The sequence below is a fragment of the Crassostrea angulata genome, chromosome 4 (genome assembly GCF_025612915.1).
Source record: "Crassostrea angulata isolate pt1a10 chromosome 4, ASM2561291v2, whole genome shotgun sequence".
Classification (NCBI taxonomy): Eukaryota; Metazoa; Mollusca; class Bivalvia; order Ostreida; family Ostreidae; genus Magallana; species Magallana angulata.
The window spans coordinates 16,062,671-16,085,038 of record NC_069114.1 but is presented as its reverse complement, the minus strand read 5'-3'; the positions used below and the strand labels follow the sequence as shown (position 1 = coordinate 16,085,038).

General features: G+C 35.2%; 2 protein-coding genes and 2 non-coding genes across 6 annotated transcripts; 2 read left to right on the top strand and 2 right to left on the bottom strand.

The window, feature by feature from the left end:
- Positions 1-1,865: 1,865 nt before the first annotated feature.
- Positions 1,866-3,029, bottom strand: LOC128179370 (cerebellin-4-like). Its single transcript, XM_052846784.1, has 2 exons — positions 2,617-3,029; positions 1,866-2,333 (listed from the first exon to the last, which is right to left on the bottom strand). The coding sequence occupies exons 1-2, from the start codon at positions 2,975-2,977 to the stop codon at positions 1,918-1,920; spliced, it is 777 nt and encodes a 258-aa protein (XP_052702744.1). The 5' UTR covers positions 2,978-3,029; the 3' UTR covers positions 1,866-1,917.
- A 3,882-nt stretch (positions 3,030-6,911) lies between these two features.
- Positions 6,912-7,133, top strand: LOC128182617 (small nucleolar RNA U3). Its single transcript, XR_008243445.1, has one exon. It is a non-coding gene; the product is annotated as a small nucleolar RNA U3 (small nucleolar RNA).
- A 2,280-nt stretch (positions 7,134-9,413) lies between these two features.
- On the top strand, positions 9,414-9,635 carry LOC128182618 (small nucleolar RNA U3). The gene has a single exon (XR_008243446.1). It is a non-coding gene; the product is annotated as a small nucleolar RNA U3 (small nucleolar RNA).
- A 323-nt stretch (positions 9,636-9,958) lies between these two features.
- Positions 9,959-22,339, bottom strand: LOC128180382 (integrator complex subunit 6-like). 3 transcript variants are annotated; one of them, XM_052848464.1, is made up of 18 exons: positions 22,201-22,339; positions 22,035-22,112; positions 18,898-19,047; positions 18,409-18,498; positions 17,919-18,105; positions 17,657-17,824; positions 17,200-17,414; positions 16,613-16,898; positions 15,367-15,461; positions 14,739-14,849; positions 14,435-14,514; positions 14,029-14,178; positions 13,380-13,483; positions 12,888-13,021; positions 12,651-12,750; positions 12,288-12,401; positions 11,641-11,919; positions 9,959-11,057 (listed from the first exon to the last, which is right to left on the bottom strand). In XM_052848464.1, the coding sequence occupies exons 1-18, from the start codon at positions 22,309-22,311 to the stop codon at positions 10,861-10,863; spliced, it is 2,649 nt and encodes an 882-aa protein (XP_052704424.1). In that variant the 5' UTR covers positions 22,312-22,339; the 3' UTR covers positions 9,959-10,860. The 3 variants fall into 3 exon arrangements, with proteins under 3 accessions (XP_052704424.1, XP_052704426.1, XP_052704425.1); XM_052848466.1 differs by having other exon boundaries at positions 11,653-11,919; XM_052848465.1 differs by having other exon boundaries at positions 11,641-11,916.
- Positions 22,340-22,368: the final 29 nt, after the last annotated feature.

Genomic DNA, 22,368 nt, shown 5'->3' with positions numbered 1-22,368 from the left:
CTTAAACACATTCGGATTTTTTTGTTAAGTCGTTCTTGAAATCAATAAGGTTTTTGTTAAATCTACTTAAAATCATTCGGGTTTTGTTAGGTCGTACCAGGAATAATTCGATTTTTTCATCTTTTTATTTTAGTTATTCTTGTTATTGGTTTAAGAGCTCTGCTTATTACAGGAACTTCCAGCTTTACTTCCGACATTAACGGAAGACCCACTCGTTGCTTTGCAACGAGCTTTGCTCTAGTTTTTTTTTTTTTTTTTTTTTTTTTTTTTGCTTATGCTAACATAAGTACACAAATCAATTTCTATTCATTAAATTCCATTTTATTTCAGCTAAACTGTTAATGCATTTGGATCCTTATGATAACAAACATGACTGGAATCAAACGATTATCCACATGCCAAGCAGCCATTAAATGTTTTGAATTTTTGGTATACCAACCCCGATTTTTTTTTACCGAAAAATTGTTTCACACAACTTTTTTCTCGAAAAAAAAAAATAAACCGGTGTGGGCCATTTTCAGAGGAAAGGTCGGGGGTAAGAATGATACTGTTAATTTCGCCTTACACAAGCAAGCTTTGTGTCAAATTTTACCTTCTAATCATTTCCATTCACACAAGACATGATACATATAAGAATTAAACAAAACATTTTTTAAACAAAAACATTGAACTTGCCCAAATGACCTTGAGTCAAGGTCAGAAAATACTTTAATGTCAAAGGCAATCTTTGAGCGAATTAAGAATTTTTAATGTCTCTCCATAAGAAAGATATGGACCAGACACGAATTTTACACTTTTTTCTGCCAGTGACGTTGACCTTGTTCGGATGACCTTTGTTCAAGGTCATGACACACCCTCAGGTCATAGGCAATCTTTGTGTGAAGTAAGAACTTCCAATGTTTCTCCATAGGAAAGATGTGGACGGACACAAATTTTGTAGAGACAGATGGACGGACGGACAGACATTCCCCGAAACTTCGTTTGCGGGGGGTAAAATAAGGGGTCGTTCTTTGAATATTATGAGGTGATAATTTCCGATGGGGCGTGATCAAATCTATCACAAAGCCCTTCACCTCATAATACTCAAAGAATGAGTCCTTATTCCTTCAAAATGTAAAAAACGTTCACAGACAACGTACAATCAACGGCAAGTTTCCCAAGTGTCTCAAGTGACTTAAAAATACAGTACATGTTCACTATATAGCCCACCCCTTTCCTCAAACAAAAAGCCTCAGCCCCTTCCTCATTGGCAGTGATTTTCTCCCTTTAAAAAGAAGACATTATAAGCATAATAACAATATGTACATTTAGTATATCTCCAACAACAGTGAAAGTACAGAAGAGAATTTTTTTTTAATTTAACCACTAGTTTGTTGCCTTATTGCCACTATCCAAAGAGCCTGAACTCCTAACCCTGGGACCATGTATTTTTTTTTAGCTTCATAGCCATGCATTTACTTTTTCTAAAATATATATGGGGGTAGAAGAGAAGATTTTTTTAAAGATTTCATACTATGGTTATATTGGCCCCGCCATATGACCTGAACCCCTGACCCAAGGCGATATATTTCACAATATTGGTAGAGGGTTTTTAGGACTTTATAACCATGTTTTATTTTTTCTTTAAATAAATACGGGAGTAGAAAAGAAGACTTTTTAAAATTAAGATTAAATATATTATGACTATTCGGGCACATTGGCCATGCTCTATGACCTGAACGTCTGACCTAGGGGCCATGTAATTTAAAATTTAGAGCTAGGGCTTCAAAGTAATGCGTTTGCTTTTTCTAAAATATGTATAGGGGTAGAGAAGAGGATTTTCTAAGATTTAATAAATTTTCAATATACATGTATGGCGCTACAAATGCAAAATAAGTAACTTTATTTAAATGATTTGAACTGCATGCAAAATAACATTCAATCGATTGTCCATCCAGAGAATGTGGAATACCCATCATAATTGCTTAAGATGTGGCCACTGTTACCTGTAGGACCGGTTCTGACGTAAACGGAATTTCCCACCGCAACGTGAACGACCGCCGTGGCCGAGTTTGAATTGGAATAATAGTAGTCCCTTGTGTACATCGACCCGTACATCAATCCATTGACAAGGAGTTGTGTATTAAAGTAGGCCCCGCCATTAGCCCGGATGGTCCATGTAAAGACATACAGACCAGTTCTTGGAGCTGTGAACACGCCCATGTGGTGGTTGTAACCATTGCCTTCGTTCATGAAAATGGCATCAAAAATGAGAGGCCTTAAATTACCAGGACTGGATAGAGTGGTGGTCAAGTAAGCAGAGAATGCGATGGTTCCGTTGGAGGAACGAATTCCTGCAAAAACAGATACGTCTACGATTTGTAGGGTCAACAATCTTTTAATTACTAGTTGTGTGGTGCATGTTCACCAAAAACTAATCTATCATAATTAGTTGTACACCTAGAATTATTATACAAAGTTTGTGACAAGTATATTATACTTTAATATGGACTTAACAAAATAACTCTTTGTGTGGAAATATAGGTTTATCCAACAATTTTAAAGGTTTAAAATAGAGTTCGAGGATTGTTCTCTTGGATACCGGATAATTTGGATAATATTTGGAATAATCTTTACCACTTATTCGTTTCCCCTTAGCCGTAGTGTTCCGACTGGATTGGGGGAGAGTTACGTCATTTCCGTCGTCTTCCCTCTGATAAATCTCACATATCCGAACTCGCTTCTCCAGTTGTTCCCGAAGTCGAATCTCGTTTTCCAAACGATTGGACAATTCTGCGATGACTTCCTTTAGCTGTCTGTTGTCGTTTTGTAACTTCCGGTTGTCGTTTTGTATATCTTTTACTGCAGACTCCAGTTTTACCATCATCTTGGATAGTTTTAGAATCTGTGCTGTATTCTCGGTTTCACCTATCACACTAGTTTGACCAAGTTCAAAGGTCATTAGAAAGATGCACACCAAAATACTTAGCCCAACCATATGTACGTTTCTGCTATATGTCCACGTTATATCTGCTTATCTATGATATATACTTTTGCTTTTATAGGTAACTGTATGAATACTATTGCGCTTATCAATATTATTCATGTCTACAGACCTTATTCTTGACAATAGATTGTATTACTATGTTTAACTCTTAGTGTGCCTCTGCAAACGCAATTCGCTTGAAATGTTACCACGTAGTGTATACCAATAGCGGCCTTTTTGCTGCTGCAGAACTTATACAGCCATAAAGAGTAGATGATTTTAAAGTAAAATATCAAAGAACCTAAAATACTGAAAGCAAATTGTTAGAATGATAAACCTTGTCGCGAACCAGATACTTCCTTTTTGATTTAATATTTTATGCAACAACCCTACGACAAATATCTAGACAAATTGTTAGGTATACATGACACTGGCGTCGGAAGCAAATTGAAAGTGGGGGGGGGGGGGGCTAGACTAATCCTCAGAAATATTGAGAAAAAAGTTATTCCCAAAATCATGAAAATCCTAATCTGTGTGTGTGTGTGTGTGTGTGGGGGGGGGGGGGGGAAGTATACCTATACTTTCAAAAGAAAAAAAATTTACTTACCCAAATTTTTTTTCTCCAAAATCACGAAATTCCTAATCCGTGTGGGGGGGGGGGGGCTTAGCCAAGAATATTGCTAGTATACTTCTGAATCCAACTTCTCAATCTTTCAAGGTAAATTTAGAACAATATTCTTTCCTGTGAGAAAAAGTGGGGGGGGGGGGGGCTGAACCTTCTATCATACTATGTTTCTAATGGTTAGGTTTGACTTTGCAAAAAAATTGGGGGGGGGGGGGGGGCTAAGCCCCCCTAGCCCCCCCCCCCCCCCCCCCCCGGTTCCGACGCCTATGCATGATATGACCGTTCAATATCACCCCTGCGAATGTGTTCGGAATGTTTTCTTTATCGTTGCTAAGTATGTAAGAAATCCAGGGGTGCTCGAATGAAAGTTCACGAGACTTCACCGAGATTTGTTCAGTTCCTGTGAAATTTTGAGCGGAAGTATAAGTGTTCGGATAATATTCTCAAAATACGTAAGTACTGGTCAATTTTCATATCATATCCTACTTTGATTAATGTTAAAACATCAAAATCTTTTTAGATGTATGTCTTATTTCACCATCTAGCGGTTATTTAAATTTAACGATGATATTCAGAACAGAGTTATCGTTCGTGTTCAACCACGTGTAGAGTGGTTGAAAATATAAACATTGGGTTGCTAAATATAATCATAGCCATGTTTGATGCTTGTGGTGTGCAATACTATGTTTAAAAAAAAAATAATGGGTGAATGTTTGCATAAAAATTTAGTATATAGAGCCATTTTCAAGGAACATTCTGCATAAAATAGTGTAGTCTCTTTCACTATAGATGTTATTACTAGGTCAGGCGCGGATCGAAAATTAATTCCTATGGAGGATCTCTACTACGCATGTTAATTGTTGCAACAGCAGAAAAAAACCTATTTTTGTATTGTCACATTTATTTCTAGAACACATTTTATCCACCAATTAATGAAATTAAAGTTTAAAATCAATATACGTCTAGAATTCATATTTGACAACAAGTACCTAGATTCTATAAAATAGACTATAAACACGAGGCAGGATTTTTACTGCGAAACTGAAAGGGTCAAATAAAACCACGTGGTCTAAAATTTAAATGACAATAACATTCGCAGGGGTGAATATGTGAACAGAGAAACTATATTTGTTTGAACCAATGCTGTCTTTCCTTTATTTTTATGTACAAGTCTGAATTGTGCACATCATGAAAGATATTTGTAATATATGTTAATTTTAAGAAGATTAAATGAACCTAAGCTCAGCTTGTTTTATGTTAACCGGTACCAGTTTTACCATAGCTTAGATTTTGAAGCATTACCGATATCATAATTAAATATAATTATGGCATAATATATTTTGGCAGTAGTTGTTTACTTGGTGCCAAACTGTTACTTCTATTTAGGCATACGATATATATATATAGTACACACAAAATTGCATGCATCCCCTAAAACCAATCCCTGAAATAATTTGAATAATCAGTTTCCATCGTATGTGTGTATGCATGCCTTAATATCAAGCATATTGATAATATCTTATTATCTATCTAGTGAAAATAAAATAGGCTTGTATACCATCTCAATATTTCCATCTTATCAAGGAAAATTTAGGAACAATTATCTTTCCGGCGAGAAAAATGGGGGGGGGGGGGGGATGAACCCTCTATGATGCTATGTGCCTAACTTTGCAAAAAAATGGGGTAAGCGTTTGCATGCATTTCGTGTCCGTCCTTTCTCCTCACACGTTCACTGTCGGCGGAGACCCGGTGAGCTCTGCCCTATCAGACGGAAATCTTTTATAGCATTTGTAAAATACCATCTTACCATCTGACTTGGATGTCCACTTTAGGTACAAAAATTTAATAAACAGGTATATTTTCGACTTACAGAGTGAAGAGGCCCATGACAAAAAAACTGAGAATAACTTAAAAAATGTTTTAATTTTTTTTTTTCACTAGTATTATTATAGATAATAATTAAGATATAATCAATATGCTTGATATTAAGGCATACACACTTACGATGGAAACTGATTATTCAAATTATATCAGGGATTGGTTTTAGGGGATGCATGCAATTAATTAACATCTTTTTTGATGTTTTTCATTCGCTACCGCTAATCAAGGTTTGTTAAAATAATTCAATTTAATGTATATTTTTTTTAAAAAAAAGCCATAAAGTTAAGAGAATTTTTGGGAGATGGCTAGGATTTTTTTTACGGACAGACGAGACGTTCCTCAATTTTATATAATTTTCCTTGATATTTTATTCCTTATTTATTAACATTTAAACCCGTTAATTCCCAAAAATTTAGAGTACATTACCAGGCTCGTTTCGGAGCTAGAATATTTCGAATTTTCCATAAAATAGCATGCAAAATGCATTTGAATGCTTATAAGTAAAGTCATATTGTATATTTTCAATTAAACTTTATATCCAAATAAAAAAAGATTCATATTACATTAAAATATGATTATGAATTTACGAAGTGGAAATCGTTATATTGTGGAGATGGGAAAAATAGAAAAAATGGAAGAGAGGTCGCGTATGACCTTAAATATTAGTACCTTTGCTCAGGGCATTTCGTTTGTAAAATTTCTCACGCGTTGATTAAATCAAATGATTAAATGACATGGGATCGTTTTTAAACCCATAATAAATTTACCCCCCCCCCCCCCCACCTCCCAAAAAATAGTTTAAATAAAATATATTAATACATGTCTCTCATCTTCCCAAGTCAAGGGTTACTGATCCGCTCCGCTCTACATAAATACATTAAATACAATCTCAAGAGGTGATCGGTCAAAAACTGGTGAGGAATTTATATATATTTTGAAAGATTATTTACTGAAATGTGCTTGCTTTTGTTGTGAAGTTCCGAGAAACAAAACAACCTACATGTGGTAAAAACATCGTAGCATGTATAGGAAATATATAAAAATGTATCTATTTATATTGATTTTTCTGAGCTGTTGTTGTGACAGTAAGGAAAGACAACTCACAGGGGAGTTTTCCAAAATGTTTATCAGATTACCTTTCCTTACCTTAGCATGCGATGTGGATTATCTTTCTTTGAAGTGTGCCGCATGTACACATGTGTAATACTAATAAGTCGATACATATTCTAAAATCATTTAACATTTAACCATATACATATTATTTGTTTTAAACAATAATATACAGTAATAGGTAAACTTACTGATGTAGGTTTAACAAATGAAACAAATTTCTGATTAAGAAATAAACTTTGATTGATTTTTGTTGTATACAAATACTCTGGACTGGTAGTGCGTGAGTTAACGGAGTCTTTATAAACCGTCTGTACACATACATATATTAAGATCATACTCTTAGGGATCATTTCTATAGTATGTATCGCCGGGACGCCAGGTAAAACTGTAAGTTCCAGAAACCACGACGATGAGGAAGAGTGGCCTCTTCTGAGCGTGAAGCGGGCGAGGGCTGCTGGGCTTCACCGCCCAGCTCGGCCCTCGTCATTGATGACCGTTCCTCTCTCCCTTAAGTGGCGAGTTGGAGGAAGAGGTCACATTCTGAGTGGTTTCAAAACAAAAACCCTTTTAAAAACTAATAAGAGACACTACATGTAGGAATAAACACATGCTTAGACATTTAAGTGTGTACGATTAATTAAACTCTAAATACTGAAACGAAGTCAATACGTACATTTACATATGTATATTTTTGTTACATATGAAAAATATTTCCGATGGATGAGGTTAAAAAGGAAATGTAGAATGGTACATACATGACCATACATGTAAGATATTTAAACAGTACATATTCCATGAGAGATTTTTTTTGGCTATATACTTTTTGTTTAATATATGCATGTGATATTAGTTTTAATAAATCAATATTTTTAAAAAAATATATATAAAAAAATATTTGTGTTTTATATTTTTCATTGGATTTTTAGTTTTAATATTATACAACATTTACATACAAATAAAATTTGACCAATTTTGTTTACTTTAAACTAAGTTTTACATTTGGTAAAACAAACAATGTGTGTTTGTGTATCACTGTGTTCGCAATGTGGAAACGTCGAATTGATTAAAAGATACGAAGCAAAAAAGCAAATATTGAGCTGACATTATCTTTCTGAACAGAACATTTGATGACATTGGACCTTATGGCCTCATAATCTCTTCTCCTTGAGGGTTACAACAAATAGATTTAAACCGTCGTTTCAAAATAATAAGTTAGCCATGCGCAGATCCTGACTTTTTTTCGGGGGGGGGGGGGGATAATTGAGTTGGGAGTCCGAGAAATATTTAGGTTTGTCAGGGGGGGGGGGGGGTTCGGGGTATAAAAAAAATTTGATTTTACCAGAGTCCGGGTCCGGACCCCCCCCCCCCCCCCTTCCAAGACCCGCGAATGTGATCATTTACGCCTTCAAGAATAGCTACATGTGTACCTATTGTCTTTCAAGCAGAGAATTCTAAAGATATTAAGAAATCTCCCCTACAACATTCATACGTCAATTTCAAAGAAGCATTTCTAATATATACGAACAGAGATACAAAAGTTTAAAAATAATTTTCTTTATGACAATAGAGTATAACTAACATCATTCATACAAAATTAGGGCACAGATTATGATTTACATAGATGAAATATTGATTCTCCAAACTGCGTATGAGGATAAAAAAAAAACCATGTACATCACATTTTATTTGTTGGCAAACAATTGTCGAATGCAAGAATCATTTCATTTAACGAACTATACCAAATACACGATTTAGGTATATTATGGACTCGCATATTTCACTGTGGGGTAATGGTAAAGTAGATTATAAAACTAACGTTAGAATGTTCACTCCTGTGCAGAAATATAACCAATTCTTGCAGATTTATATGACTATTATAATGTGTTTTCATATTTTTCCTTACCTTTCTTATTCGACCCTATGATTATATACCATGTTTTATGACAGTTTTAAATTGTTTGTTTTAGAGTAAAAACCTAGGAAGAAGTCAGAGCGTGTGTTTAAACCCATGCACTGGATACATCATGAATACATGTACAATACATGTATTATTTATGTCCAGAATATTGAATACTTTATGATGTGACAATCATTAAGATTCATCTCTCCCTCAAGAGTGCACAGATACTTGCGTTTCAAGTTTGAAGTCTTTAAACGAGGGCTTGACGTCATTGCCATTTAATTTGTGTTAATTTCCTTGAAAAGAAGTACTATAAATAATAAAGATGGAAAATTTTAGACGTTTGAGGCTGAAATATTTTGATTTTTCTTTTCTAAAAATAGTTTAAGGTAAAAAATATTAAAAGTTTTAAAGAAGATTTGATAACCATCAAGCCTACTGATAGGATTCGGAAGACACTGCAATCGATCAGAGAGTTTTGCCCTTGACCTGTGACCTTTTATCTTAATTGTGACCTTAAAATAAATAAGGGTCATCTACTTCTTAAAGGGTGCCACTGAGAAAGTTTGAGTCTGTCCATCAGAAAAAGAATCTTAAAGACATTGAATGGACAACGCCTGGATTACCTGTTTGACGACAAAATTAATCGATCAGTCAAAAGGCGCAATTAAGATTACGTCCCCTATTTCAAAAAAATTACACATGCACATACAATTCAAAAACTATGAATTGTATATAGTGTTTTTCAAATTTCTATATTCGACAATTAAGAATTAAGTATATCATTGATAAATTTGGACTTGAAATTAAAGGCAATCATCGAATTAAAGAAAAAAACTTGCGCTAATTTCATCACATTCAAACACTGCTCACCTACCATATGTCGTCATGCCGAGTCTATATAGAGTTCGTCATTACAATGTGGTATCAAGATCATACTCTTAGGGATCATTTCTATAGTATGTATCGCCGGGACGCCAGGTAAAACTGTAAGTTCCAGAAACCACGACGATGAGGAAGAGTGGCCTCTTCTGAGCGTGAAGCGGACGAGGGCTGCTGGGCTTCACCGCCCAGCTTGGCCCTCGTCATTGATGACCGTTCCTCTCTCCCTTAAGTGGCGAGTTGGAGGTAGAGGTCACATTCTGAGTGGTTTCAAATCATGTATTTAAGTGGAGAGAGTTAATATATCATGTAACGAAATAACATGGGAAATACCAGTTTACGCAAAACCTGTCTACACCGACAGTTTTTTGTTAAAACCTGTTTATACCAAACACTCTTTTATTCCGATAACCTGTCCTTATCGTCATTTTGATTTTTATAAATTTTTAAAAGTTTTTGTTTAATTGTTTCCCTCTTTACATTAAACACGATTGTAATTTCCGTAAATTTTAATAATTGAAAAATTTGATGAAAGTTTCCACCTGCAATTTTCTACAGGTAAATACAAACAGATTCAGTCATAACACAAGTATAGTAAGTTTTTCAAACATTTTATTGTTTGTCAAAAAATTAAAAAGAAACAATAAAAACATTTTTTAATAAAAATTGCATATAAACTGTAGAAAAAATATGATGGTTTTAGCACATGTACCAGTATGTCAAATGCATCTGAACAACAAATCAAGACTTGTACATCTCATATTTTCATTGATGGAAAATTCAAATTATAATGAAAGCATTTCTCTCGAGTTTTCACCAATAAATATTTTTGCACCAGACTTCGGAAACTAATCCAAGTTGTTTATTTATGCAGTTTTAGGTTTGGGAGAAAATTAATGAAAAAGTTTTTGTGTATAATCCATTATTCCATTTGTAAATTCAAGTTCAAAGGAAATGATATACCAAGTAGAATATTCTGTTATTTAATAAATATGGAGCTGTCTTTCAAGCTTTGGCTAAAGAGAGCTGAATTTAATAAGCATGTTCTTCAAATATATTTTCTTTTAATATAAAAGAATAAAAAATAAGGAGTTGTGTAATTTTTATTGATTAATAAGAGAGAACAATCCTAAAAACTTTTTTTATCCCATGATTTTTTGAAAGTCTTGAATTACATGATGCAATATGTATCAACATGATACACACATACGATACACACAATATATCACAGATCCAGCTTGTCAAAACCCATATTTGACACAAATTATCTGAACACAAAGACATGGCTAGAGAATTGTATTGCCTCCTTGATTTGATTAACATGGAAATAATGCCGGTAAGTTTATATTTTCTCTCGGTGCCACATATCCATTTAATATAATTCGATTTGACAAAAGATTAAAAATATATCTCTCGATTCTCAATGAGGGATACAATATCTGCCATAATTCATTATTTTGCTTTTTAATCATCTCTTGAACAGTTTATTCAATATCATCTGGTTTCCATGGGGAGGCTGTTCCGTTTTCTCCCCTCCACTTGCATTAACGAGGTTTGAAACTGTTCCAACATTTGGATTAGCACCTTTTTCTTGAATCGTCCCGCCTCACGAATCACGTCTCTCACAAACGCACACTTTAGTTCCACGTTCCCTTGCACTGAATTCAAGTGGTGAAACAAGTTATCGTAATCTGCCAAAAAAAAAAATATTGAAGTAAAATTATTTTTAATTAGCGTATACATTTTCATCTTCCAGCATACCAGTACCAATTTTTGAACTCTGAATCTTCTATATCATTTTTTCTCCACAATTTATGATAACAAAAAACTGGATCACCAATAAACAAATTGTCAAAGTTTTGAGTGATCATATTTCGTTGTCATAGCAAGCAGTTTTAAAGTAAGCTAGTTTTGAATTGAACCTTATAACTTTCAATAAAATAAAATCTAAAACTCAAGTTGTACAACATAAAACTATACTACATGTTAACATATTTTTTAAAAATTTTCCAACAAAAACCAACTTACAGCTTATAAAACCTGTTAGTTATAAGAACTCCTACATGCAAGTATTTTTCATTTACAGTCAAACTTCATTATCATGAACTAGATGGGACTGTTTAAAATTTTTGAGATATCCCAGTATTTCGAGATATTGAGGGTGAAATACTTAAATAATACGTGGTTGGACCTTAAAAATCACTTTTACATTTCCATTGTGTTCAAGATATCTAAGTTCAACTGTATATATCGTAGTTTACGGAGGTCTCGTACCGTTCCACTTACTTCGTCCTGGCTTCTTGAGCTCCTTGAACACCGAGTGTTTTAAACGTGTGTTGTGTGTCCAGATGAGCGAGTCCTTTTTGCTGTTGTTGATGCTTCTCTGCCGTGAATTCAACGAGTTGTACAACATCTGGTTCTCCGCATCGCCTGGCGACACGTTATTTTCTTTGATGTGGTTTTTCTTGGAGTGTTCTTGTTCCGGTTCAGCTATTATTAATGGCTGATCTTCATCCTCTTGTTCTGGAACATTGTTCTCCTCAAAGTCATCTTCTGAAACATGCACAAATGATACAATTGTTTCCCACTTACTGTTGTTCCACACCTTTTCATCAGCATCATTTGCAGTAACTAAAGTATAACTGGAATTTTTTACAGATTTCTATTTTTTGCCAAAGTCAACATTAAAAAATTGGAGATTTCACCCTTTTTGTTTTTTAAAGTCATCAATTCAAAAATGACCCCTCCCCCTAAAAAAAATAAATAATTTATGACAAAAATGACCTTTTTGGGGAATAAAAAACCCACAGATTTACACTCATTGAAAATATTAGTTACACAGTTACTAGTAATTGAAATCAAATGGTCCATTGTGAAATAGAACCCCTTAAAAATCACACATGTGCCGAAAAAGCCTTTACCTTTATAGTCTGGCTGAGGACTGAAGTCTCCCTCCATGATGTGATCAGGAACTGGTGAGGCCGGTGGGGTGGGGGTGGGGGATCTACAAAAGACATAGTCCTTGGGGAGGGGTCCTACAAAGAACAAAGCAGATTAAAATTACTCCCAAGCATTTCTTTTTCATGCAATTTAGCATATATTATTACCCAGGCATTTTTTAAAAGGAGTTGAAATGGTTGAAGTAAATTAAAGCATTATTTATGAATAAATATTGACCAAGAGAGATAACTCTGAGAGCAATAACTCTTAATAAGAGAGAGAGAGAGAGAGAGAGAGAGAGAGAGAGAGAGAGAGAGAGAGAGAGAGAGAGAATGAATACTGACCAACTTTCCTCCTCTTGGGACCTGGGGAGGGGCTCTCCACACTGCGACGTTTGGAGGGTTTATCTATGGTTGGGTCGTCTGCTTCATCTACCATGTTCATCTGCCGAAAGTTTAAACAATTTGATCACCATTTCTGAATAAATTCTTGTACAAACATTCTTACACCAACTTTTTTATTCTTTCCATTCTTATGATCAGTTATAGCACAAGAAATACTCTGCTTTTCTTTGACCTTACCTTGACTTTGAATGGATTTCCAAAGGTGTGGAGTCTGGCGGGGGAGGTCTCTAGCTCTCGGAGGGGGGCAGGCTGCTTCTTCAGGTAATCCTGGTAGTTGCCCATTTGCTGGACAGGAACGCTGTGAACTTGATCTGTGTAGAATACAATCTCATCATTAAATACTTGTATACATGCTCTTGGTGAACTTAAACAAACTGCTTTTTTTCTTTCTTTGCATAATTATACATCCATCATACATCAAAGTTTCATAAAATGTCAAAAATTTATAGACATATCGAAATTTGATCTCGTAGATGAATTATTCCTATAAAAAAGAATTACTATTTACCGTAAATATAAAGAATAAACTTAAATTCCGAGATAAAGTTCAATGTAACCTTTTAACAATATACAGTAACCAATTATTCTGTTCCCTATGATAATCCATAGTACTATACAAACAGCATTAGCCAATCAAAATTCAGTTAATATCAAAGACTTGGTACTTGCCATCATCCACAAGCTTTGTTCTATGGAAAGACTTTTGTAGAAAATTTGATCTCATTCGGGCTATTTGATCGATGAGGTTTTTACGAGGTATATCATATGGATTTCTGCAACAAAATTAGTCAACATTTGTCAAAACTAAGACATTGTCACATATCTGAAGCCAATAGCAACAAGAATTCAAAGCTATTAATCACTTTTCTTCTCCTTGTCCCATGAATTCCCCCCCCCAATTTTTTTTATAATTCACGTACATTTACAATACATTCATGCTTTAGACAGGGCACTTCAATGGAGAAATTCCTTGAATTTTTTCATACTAGTGATGGGATAACATCTTGGGACAGAGTAGAATAAAAATATCTTGATTTATTATTAAGTTGAACTTCCGATACTTCTAACACTGATATCTCAAAAACAATGGATATGTCGAAGTGATTTGTAAGTCCCAACCACTCATTATTAAAGTATTTTACCCTCTATATCTCAAACACTCGGATATCTGGAAGATTTTAAACAGTCCTATCTAGTTCGAGATAACGAAGTTTGACTGTATTTTCGTGGGTTCAAATAGGGTGGCCTTATGTTTCGATTTATCACTATTTTTGTGGGTCGATCAACAGAAGGCAAATAGGGTGACCTTATAGCTGACCTGTAGTATTGAGGCTTGATGTCTTTGTCTGCTATCGCCACAGTGAATGTGTTGAAGTCCGTCAGTTCCTGCTTCAGACTCTGTAGGTTTCCCCCAGCATTTTGTAACAGCTGGTTGAAATCCCGCCGTTGTAGAATGGACGTTTTGGTTCTAAGACATAAAATAGCAACATTCTTATAAATAAATAAATTTTGATGAAGACTGCACAATTGAAAGAGGTCAATAATGTTTATAACTCTGAATGTAAAATAATCATGTTTGAAAAGGGAATTGAATATTCTTTGCTCATTTCTCAGAATATATCATAAATACTTGTGATTTGAATGAAAGGAAATATTATTTCGACATCTCTCAAAACACATCACAAATTTTTGTGACTTAAATGAAAACAAATCGCCCTGTTTACCTGGAATCAACTTTAATGCCTTCGTGAAGGGTGACCTTCTGACCAACTGATGCGATCAATCGATCCATTTCTATCTTAGCCTGTGTAAAAAACAAAACATAAACCACATGATAAAGGCAAAATGTTAGCACATCCAAAAACCTTTCATTATTCCTTCAAAATACTTTACAATGTCATATAGAATTCAGAAAAACTGTATTTCTTATATTATGTTTTCTATTGAAAGAAGAAGAATAATTGTTGTCATGTTAACTTTTTTATTTCCCTTGACCTAGTTTTTGTGGTTGTGACCTATTGACCTGACCTGATTTTTGAGCTTCTTGAGGTATGTGATCACACTGTAACTGAGACTGTTGTCCATGTTATCGGGGACTAGATTGGGGGCACCCATCCGTGCCAGGGCTCGCTTCAATGGCTGCAAACAACACAATCAACAACACTAGAATCTTATAGCAAATCAAGAGGGAACATCTATTTGCCAATGTCTTTCCAAAAGAATGTATTTTAAAGGAGTCAAAACATGAAGAATGATAAAGAAATTGGTTACAGATTTATAATGAGTGGAACAATAAATGCCTTTCCAAAGGAATATCTCTAAAATATCGTCAAAAAAACTAGTACAGTGATTTGGGATATCAGCCACAGATTTATCTATGACAAATGGAGCACACCACTCCAAAGGCTTTTTTACTTCCTTTCACAAGACATGATCAATTGAAAGGCTCATAAACATACTTGTATATGATATACATGAAATTACATTTATTACATGAACAAAGGCTGAAATGAGAAGACAAAATCTGTCATTGATTAGTCTTCAAGCTGTCTCCACTTCTCCTAGTTAATCACTTAGTGCGAACCTATACACATAACATGCAACATTTTTATGTATAAACATTTGACGATTTCCTTATCAGTCCCAGAATACCTACCCCAGCATAATACGAAGGCATGGTTTTCAGATATGTATCAAACTGACTCCGCCATTTCTGTGTCGGCTTCAGCTTGTGGACTTTGAACAGTTCGTCTGAAAAGGAAACAAAAAATGTCCAGTTTTTGCTTGTTCAAAGCAATACATATAGTGAGAAAACAAAACTTGGGTATCTATAGCTGTCTGTAAATATTCCATCTCTTGTGGTTGGGTAGAAATCTGAAAACTAAATCATAAATTCTATACATATATATTACTTAAACACAAATACAAGGTTTTTTGTTTTGTTTTTTTATTACAAAAATTACCAAAAAAAGGAAAATTACTCAAATTATTTTACAGTTAATGGTAATTCTTAATTTAGTTTAATTCTTTGGGCCGAAACTGAAATAAAAAGCCCATTTAGTCATTACCCATGATATCTTTTGTTATACAGATCGACTTCTGAATCATATTTCACTATTCCAAAAGCACAAATATCTACGGCATTACAAAACCATTATATGGTGGTACTTTTGGTCTCTGTTTCTTATTTTCTGTTTAAAAAAGTGCACTGTTTATTGCAATCCAATTGAAAGATTTAACAGTTCACATGTTTTTTTTCTGAGGGAAAATGCCTCACTTGTGTGTGGAATGAGGAGGAGGATGCGGTGGCTGTTGCCATCCACTGTCCAATCAGAAGATGGCTTAAGGGTGCCATGGCAACCAGCTGGAATTCCATTGGACAGAGGGGAAAGCTGCCTTGACAGGCTGAATTGAGAAGACAAAATCTGTCATTGATTAGTCTTCAAGCTGTTTTATTGTGGTCATACTATTTCATTCCAGTCTGTGGGTTCATGTTTTTATCCGTGAAACTTTGCGAAATACAGCCAATAATTAAACTTCACAGTTTTTGACTGCTTAATAAGCCTTCCAAACTTAAAAAGATGAATTATTTTTCAAGTTTTACTATTTCTTTTTATTTCCTAAAAAGGATCATTTAATACTACAGAATTCCTATAAAATAAAAATTATCTAAGTAAAAATAAATTATGAACAAGAATATGGAATGAGATAGTCAACCAAAGTCTACTCGCTGGAATCATTTGCATTCACATGTGCACAAATTGTTACACAGGAAAATGACACGGCTACCTTTACTTACTCTCGGTCTCTCTCCACTTCTGTTTACCATCTATAACCTCTATAAATCTTTCACATACCATCTGTCCATCTCAAAACCATCTGTCCATCACACCCACACTTACCCAGCAGTGGAAGCAGGACGGGGTAGTTGTACGGCATTAGGAAAAGGTTCACACAGCTCAGGGTACTGCTGGCCTTCAGGTAACCGAACGGGTGTCCCACATCACTATATTTAGCACTGCCATTGATGAAAACCTGCCAACAGGAGTTGGGCTGTCGCCTCTCCAGGATGTACTGAGTGAGGGGTGAGGGCTCCAGTTCATACTTATCGAAGGGGAGGTTCCCGATGACCATGGGCTCACAGGGGGTACAGTAAAACTTCACCACAGGGTGTGCTGAACGAGGTGGCTATACAAAAAAAATTTCATAAAAATTCATATAATACATTTGTACATGTATTTAAGTTTCAAAAAACTTTCAAGGGCTGAAATCTATTTCAAAACAAAATTCCATTTTAGCACTAGTTTTTATTAAATAATTTATTGACAGAAAAATATTTCCAAGACTTAGTATCAAGGCTTTCTTTTTTACAATTTTTCACAACATTTCAACATTTTTTTCAAAATGGTACAAAACATTCTTCAAAACAGGGATTTGGAGTCTAAAACGATATCAAACCTTTGCATGAGAAGACTCAAAAATGACTCACCAATGTGGAATTGGTCGTGTCTGGCCAGAATGCCTCTGGAATGGGCCAGTGACCGACTGAGTAGCCTTTCTGAGCCGAGCGAGGGACGTAGATCAGCTTGCGACAGTTGTGCCAGCTGTTGTTAGGAATGGACAGACCGGTCATCGGAGAGTTGGCCTTCCTCTCCTCCTCCATCTCCAGTTTGATTGTTGGGGGCATGTTTATATCTTGATTCTCTGGGGAGCAATAAAGGGAACTTATTTGTGATAATTTGTGGGTTTTTTTTTCAAAAGTCAACTAATTAGGTCAATAGTGGCAAAATAATTCAGGTCTTAGTATTTACATAAGCCATAAATATTACAGCTTAATCTGATATAGATTCTACAACCTATTTCAGTGGAAAATTTAAGACAGGAGAAGTTTCACATACTAACCAGACTTTGAATGCTTGAAATATTTATTTTTTAAAACAAAATACCTTTGCTATTTCCATTGCTGTCTAAACCATTCTCGACTTTGACTTCTATGGTAGGTGGGTCTGGTCCAATCTTCTCAAAATTGATCACCACCCCTCCCTGAACTTTCTGCACTAAACTTTCCAGTGCTCCATTAAGCATCTTCTGAGTATGAACAGCATAAGACCGACCTAAAATAATAATATTTTCATCAGTCTCTCATTTTGCTATTTTAAACAAATTGTTGTAAGGTAAAAAAATCAAATATTTCATTTTCAGTCTTACCTCCGGTGACATCACACATGGCATCCAATGGATGGCTCTCGGCTGACGGAATGTAAGTACTGGTTGTCATGTCGACAGGAACATTGCCGGGCAATCTTAGCACTAGTCCAAATATCCTCTGATCCCATCTAAATGGTTCCTTGGTCAACTCTGACCCCGGAACCACAGAATTCATGGGCAAGTTGATCTGAAAAGCATGTCATAATATTTTTACTTGTCAAAACATAAAGCAGAAAACACTAATTGCTCTTAATTCCTCTTGCCAAGATGCTTTCCACAGCAAAAAATTTATTTTGTTGAAAAACTAATTTGAAAAACTCATTTTAAACCAGTGGGTTAACTTTGTCAAGCCATTTCTAATTCAGTAAAAAGGTATAAAAGAAACATTTTTCTCAGCAATACAAATGACCATTTGAAGACAATTCTCAGTCAATGATCATATTGATCTTCTACTCTTTCCTCCCACCTTCTGCCAAAAATGTCTCCTTACCTCGGGCTGGACTCCATTCATGGTGGTCAGTTTTCCCCCATCAGTGATAACTATGATGACCGCCGGTTCAAGGTAAAATGGACAGCGACCCTGAAATCAATCAAAGCAAACCTTTATAAAGTTTAATCAACACCTGATTTACAGTAAGAGCAGTATCCAACTTCAATAAACCAGTCTTTGTTTATAGTAGTACCCACTGGTCAATAGTTGATGCTAAGGAAATGTCACACAGAGACTAAAACTTTTTATATATTTTATAAAGTTCAATCAACAATTTATTCACAGTAAAATTAGCACCCAAACAGCATCAACAATCAAGTATTACTATTTATTGGTCTGTCGATACTTCATTCCGAGGAAAGGTCACACAGTTTAAAGTGACTGAAATTTTTTATGTACACAAATCAGAAATTCAGCTCAATGTAGAAGACTTCATGTTACCTGAAATTTATACACCTGAGAATTGTTTCACCTGTCATCAATACTAACCTGGCCATAAGTGTCAATTCCAGTTTGCATCCTATTAATGTTCAGAAGATCAAAGGCATGCTTCAGGGCGGGGCCCATCAGGGTCAGACCCTGGGTCTGCAAGTTCTTCAGCTCGTTCACAAAAGTGGCATGACTCTCTTTCCATCCAGCCTGAAAGTCAGATTATGTAGCCACTGATATAATTCCAGCGTCTAACACAGGCAATGGTAATAAGTGCATTTCAAAACCAAAGTATTCAAGAGAATTGATTTTTTTCCCCTGCTTAGCACATTTACAGATCACATGCAGTAGGATATTAATTTTCACATAGATACGATCAAGTCGGACTAATTGATTGAATCACGCTGCTCAGCATGATCAGAGGGAAAGTCTTATGAACATTTGCAATCTCTCCTGGGTTTTCAATCCCCCTCGTCACAAAATATAAACTTTTAAGTCAGAGAATTCTAAATTCAAATTTGTTATTATTGTTCACTTAATAAATGACTTTGAATGCCGAAGCATATTGCTTCATAGGAGCAAGTCACCGTTACTTTATCAAAATATTTTAAAGTGTCAATCATTAAAAAATAATTGAAATGTGAACTAGCTTATAAAATGGTCTTCCCCAAGCTGTGCCTCTATTGTCTGTTATTCTTGATATCTGGGGAAAGATGTTGTATAATTGTAATCAAAATTAATATTTCATTAACTTCCCACTTGCAATGCAAAAATTTAGAGTCAAGTTTTACATCAGTAAATGCTGGAACATCAATAGACAGTCAGTGTTTGTGCTCTCTCTGTCTCAGTTTCAAAGAGTTAAATATTTTTTAAACAAGAGATGATTGTAAAACATGTATGCCCCCTCCTTTTGAACATCCATTAAGAAACTGAATGGAAACTGAAAATACTTGAAACATTTGCAAAGAAAATGAACAGAAACTGCAAAAAAATGGAATTTTTCTAGGTCCATGGGGCATATAAACTCTCTATAAAATTGCTCGATAGTACCAAAAATTAATTTTGGCATATATATTATATTGATAAACCTGTATACCAAATATCATTTCAATATGTGCATCCTCTGCAAAGAAAATGAAAGGAAACTAAAAAATAATTGGAATTTTTCTATGTCCAAGGTGTTGTAAATTGCTCGATCAGAACCATTGTTAAAACTTGACCTAGATATTATCATGATTGACCTATATACCAAATTTAATTTCAATATGTTCATCCTCTCGGAAGAAAAGGAACGGAAACTGTTGGTAAACCAACTGACCGAACGACAAACAGCAGCAAAGCAATATGCCCTCCCTTCTTTAAAGGGGGGCATAAGAATGAGGATTTTCCATATTTGAGTAAATTTGCCACAATTTTGTGAGGGTAGGGTGGGGCAGGGCAGGGTAGGGTAAGGGTTGCCAAGGTGTCTTTCAACATTGCAAAGTATTTAAGAACATTAAATCATCCAGAGACGTATATAAATAGCTTTGTCATTTAAATCTATATTTTTAGTGCTGACTTAAGCATCTTGGAAAAAGCATACCTATCAATGTCTGCAGGCCTAAGAACAGCTGATATTACTTGTGTATTGTGAAAAATCAATACTGCTACAATTTTAGCTGAACATGCAAAAGCCCATGCATGCAGAATGTAGTACAGATACAATGATATCACAGGCACCTGACGTCATATATTTTTCTCATAATAAAAATAATACACCGCTTACCTAATAATACACAAGGTACCCATCCCCGCCATCTTGGATTTTTTTAAAACTGTCACATCGCCGTGAATTTTCGCTTATAACTCAGCGGTAACATTTTTCTGCGATCATCTCCGCCGTCCGATCGGTCACTCGATTTATTAGCTTACTGCTGATTCAACCAAAACGGCCCATAACATCGTTTATTAATAAAAATATCTCCTCATTCTGCATCTACTGCTGCTGATTTGCGACAAAAGGCTAAAGGGTGGACGGAAGTTGACATCTTTGCGTCATCTTTTGGGATATCCCTTTTCTGATTGGTGCATTTTTTCCCTAATAAAATACTGCAAAAAATGCACCAATCAGAAAAGGGATATCCCAAAAGATGACGCAAAGATGTCAACTTCCGTCCACCCTTTAGCCTTTTGTCGCAAATCAGCAGCAGTAGATGCAGAATGAGGAGATATTTTTATTAATAAACGATGTTATGGGCCGTTTTGGTTGAATCAGCAGTAAGCTAATAAATCGAGTGACCGATCGGACGGCGGAGATGATCGCAGAAAAATGTTACCGCTGAGTTATAAGCGAAAATTCACGGCGATGTGACAGTTTTAAAAAAATCCAAGATGGCGGGGATGGGTACCTTGTGTATTATTAGGTAAGCGGTGTATTATTTTTATTATGAGAAAAATATATGACGTCAGGTGCCTGTGAATGATATATGTTTTAGTCACAAAATAAGGACCATAATTGTGTTGAAATTATTTACCCCCTCCCTATCCCCCCCTTCCTCCCACTCTATGTATTCTATTTATATCGTACAGACACCTGTTTAAGGACGTCAATGAACCGTGACGGCCAGGTAGCAAGCAATGAACAATGTTTATGTTATAAAGAAAGCTGCAGAAATATGTATCTCGCCTTTATCACTAGCTTATATCCAACAGTTTTACAAATTGTATTTATTCACTGGGTTGATTTCAAAATAGCAACAGACCATTCAGGTTTGCCCCTGAAAATTTTCAAGATCCACCACTATAATTTAAGCTGGATCTTAGCTTGATCTGCAATTGTTATTTATTCTTTTTCTATTAATTGTTGGTAGGGATATTGAATGTTTTTATTTGGTGGTAGCATTGTGTATTTGTAAACTGTGCTGTATGGATGTTAACCGTTCTTTGTTTATTTTTCACCCTTTGGTACCCCTCATACATTATGCAAATGATCTCCAAATCAATGACAAACTCCCACAATGCAACTTTCTTCCCTGCCAGAAGCAAATGGCGGAGATACAGTCAGATGTAGGTCCGTTGTTCTCTACATTTTATTGTTGAAAGCGCGATGCGTTTATCGATGATACCTCTAGTGGAAGGTTATTCGCATCTGAATCATCGTGGAAATTGTTAAATATGGAGCAATTTCACGCGTCTTGGTCAAATAAACGTAATTTTACCTTGATATTTGCAGGCGGGTCTTCGAATGTCAGGAGCATGTATCTATCCCATCTGCAATTTGGATCCCTTGATCTTATCTAAACATAATAAAATTAAACACACTTACTAATCAAAATTTCCGACCTCTGTCGACTAACGGATTTCTCTGAATTCGAGTGTTTTTACCTTCATAAACGTCTCGACCGAAGCTTTGGCGATATCAATCAAAGAAGTTCCCAAATATGTACGCTGGTTCATAGAAGCACTTGTATCAACGAGAAATAAAATGATTGTCATGATTGGTATTCATCTGACGGACCTGAAATGTTTAAGATAAGCAAATAGAGCAACTGT